Source organism: Eptesicus fuscus, chromosome 11 (genome assembly GCF_027574615.1).
Source record: "Eptesicus fuscus isolate TK198812 chromosome 11, DD_ASM_mEF_20220401, whole genome shotgun sequence".
Taxonomy (NCBI): domain Eukaryota; kingdom Metazoa; phylum Chordata; class Mammalia; order Chiroptera; family Vespertilionidae; genus Eptesicus; species Eptesicus fuscus.
Genome location: NC_072483.1, coordinates 69,280,097 through 69,280,922, shown reverse-complemented (window position 1 = coordinate 69,280,922; position 826 = coordinate 69,280,097). Strand labels below are relative to the sequence as shown.

The window sequence follows — 826 nt, the reverse complement described above, 5'->3', positions numbered from 1 at the left end:
GGCCAAAACCAATGGGGCCAATCTTAAATAGATTTATTTCTGATTCTCAACTTTCTCCTTTGATGGAAGGAGACAAAGGGCAGGGGGCTCAGTAAACATTGCCAAGAATCTTTAAATTGTGAACACATCTACATGTATAAACAGTTCAGAAACATTCGTCAATTTGTTCCATTGATTTAAGTTAGTAAAATATACACTGAGATAATAAAATATACACTTAGATTGATTCCCACCATGACTATGGTGGCTGGAACGAAACCAACCATTTCAGGGTAGTGGCCACAGCTGGCATTGTATAGCCTAAAGTCATTCAATTGGTCTATCATGGTGGCATAGCATTTCTAAACTGTTCAAACAACAAAATAAGATTGCTTTTAAGAGTCTTCAAGGGACTCTTTCTCCACCATCGAGGTGCGCGAGTTCGCTTCTCCTTCACCATGTCTTCCCACAAGACTTTCAGGATCAAGAGGTTCCTGGCCAAGAAACAAAAGCAGAATCAGCCCATTCCCCAATGGATTCAGATGAAAACTGGTAATAAAATCATGTACAATTCGAAGAGGAGACATTAGAGAAGAACCAAACTGGGCCTAAGAGAAATCACACATGAGAGATGACTCACATATTTATGCTGTATCCAGATTGCCTACACCTTTAAATGATTAAAAAGATGCTACGGTCTGGACAGTTGGGGCATTTTAATTGGAAAATTAATGGACTTGTGATTTTGCTCTGTTGATTTTTCCCCCCTGCAATAGTAGGTTGGTTCAGTAATAAATGTGTGAGACCTTTTAAAAAAAAAGAGTTTTCAAGGGGATCATTTTACCAT

The 826-nt window shown here is 38.6% G+C and overlaps 1 protein-coding gene across 1 annotated transcript; it reads left to right on the top strand.

Annotated features, from left to right (window-relative positions):
• Positions 1–421: 421 nt before the first annotated feature.
• LOC114232806 (60S ribosomal protein L39-like) lies at positions 422–569 on the top strand. Its single transcript, XM_054723380.1, has one exon. The coding sequence runs from the start codon at positions 438–440 to the stop codon at positions 567–569; it is 132 nt and encodes a 43-aa protein (XP_054579355.1). The 5' UTR covers positions 422–437.
• The last annotated feature ends 257 nt before the right edge of the window (positions 570–826 follow it).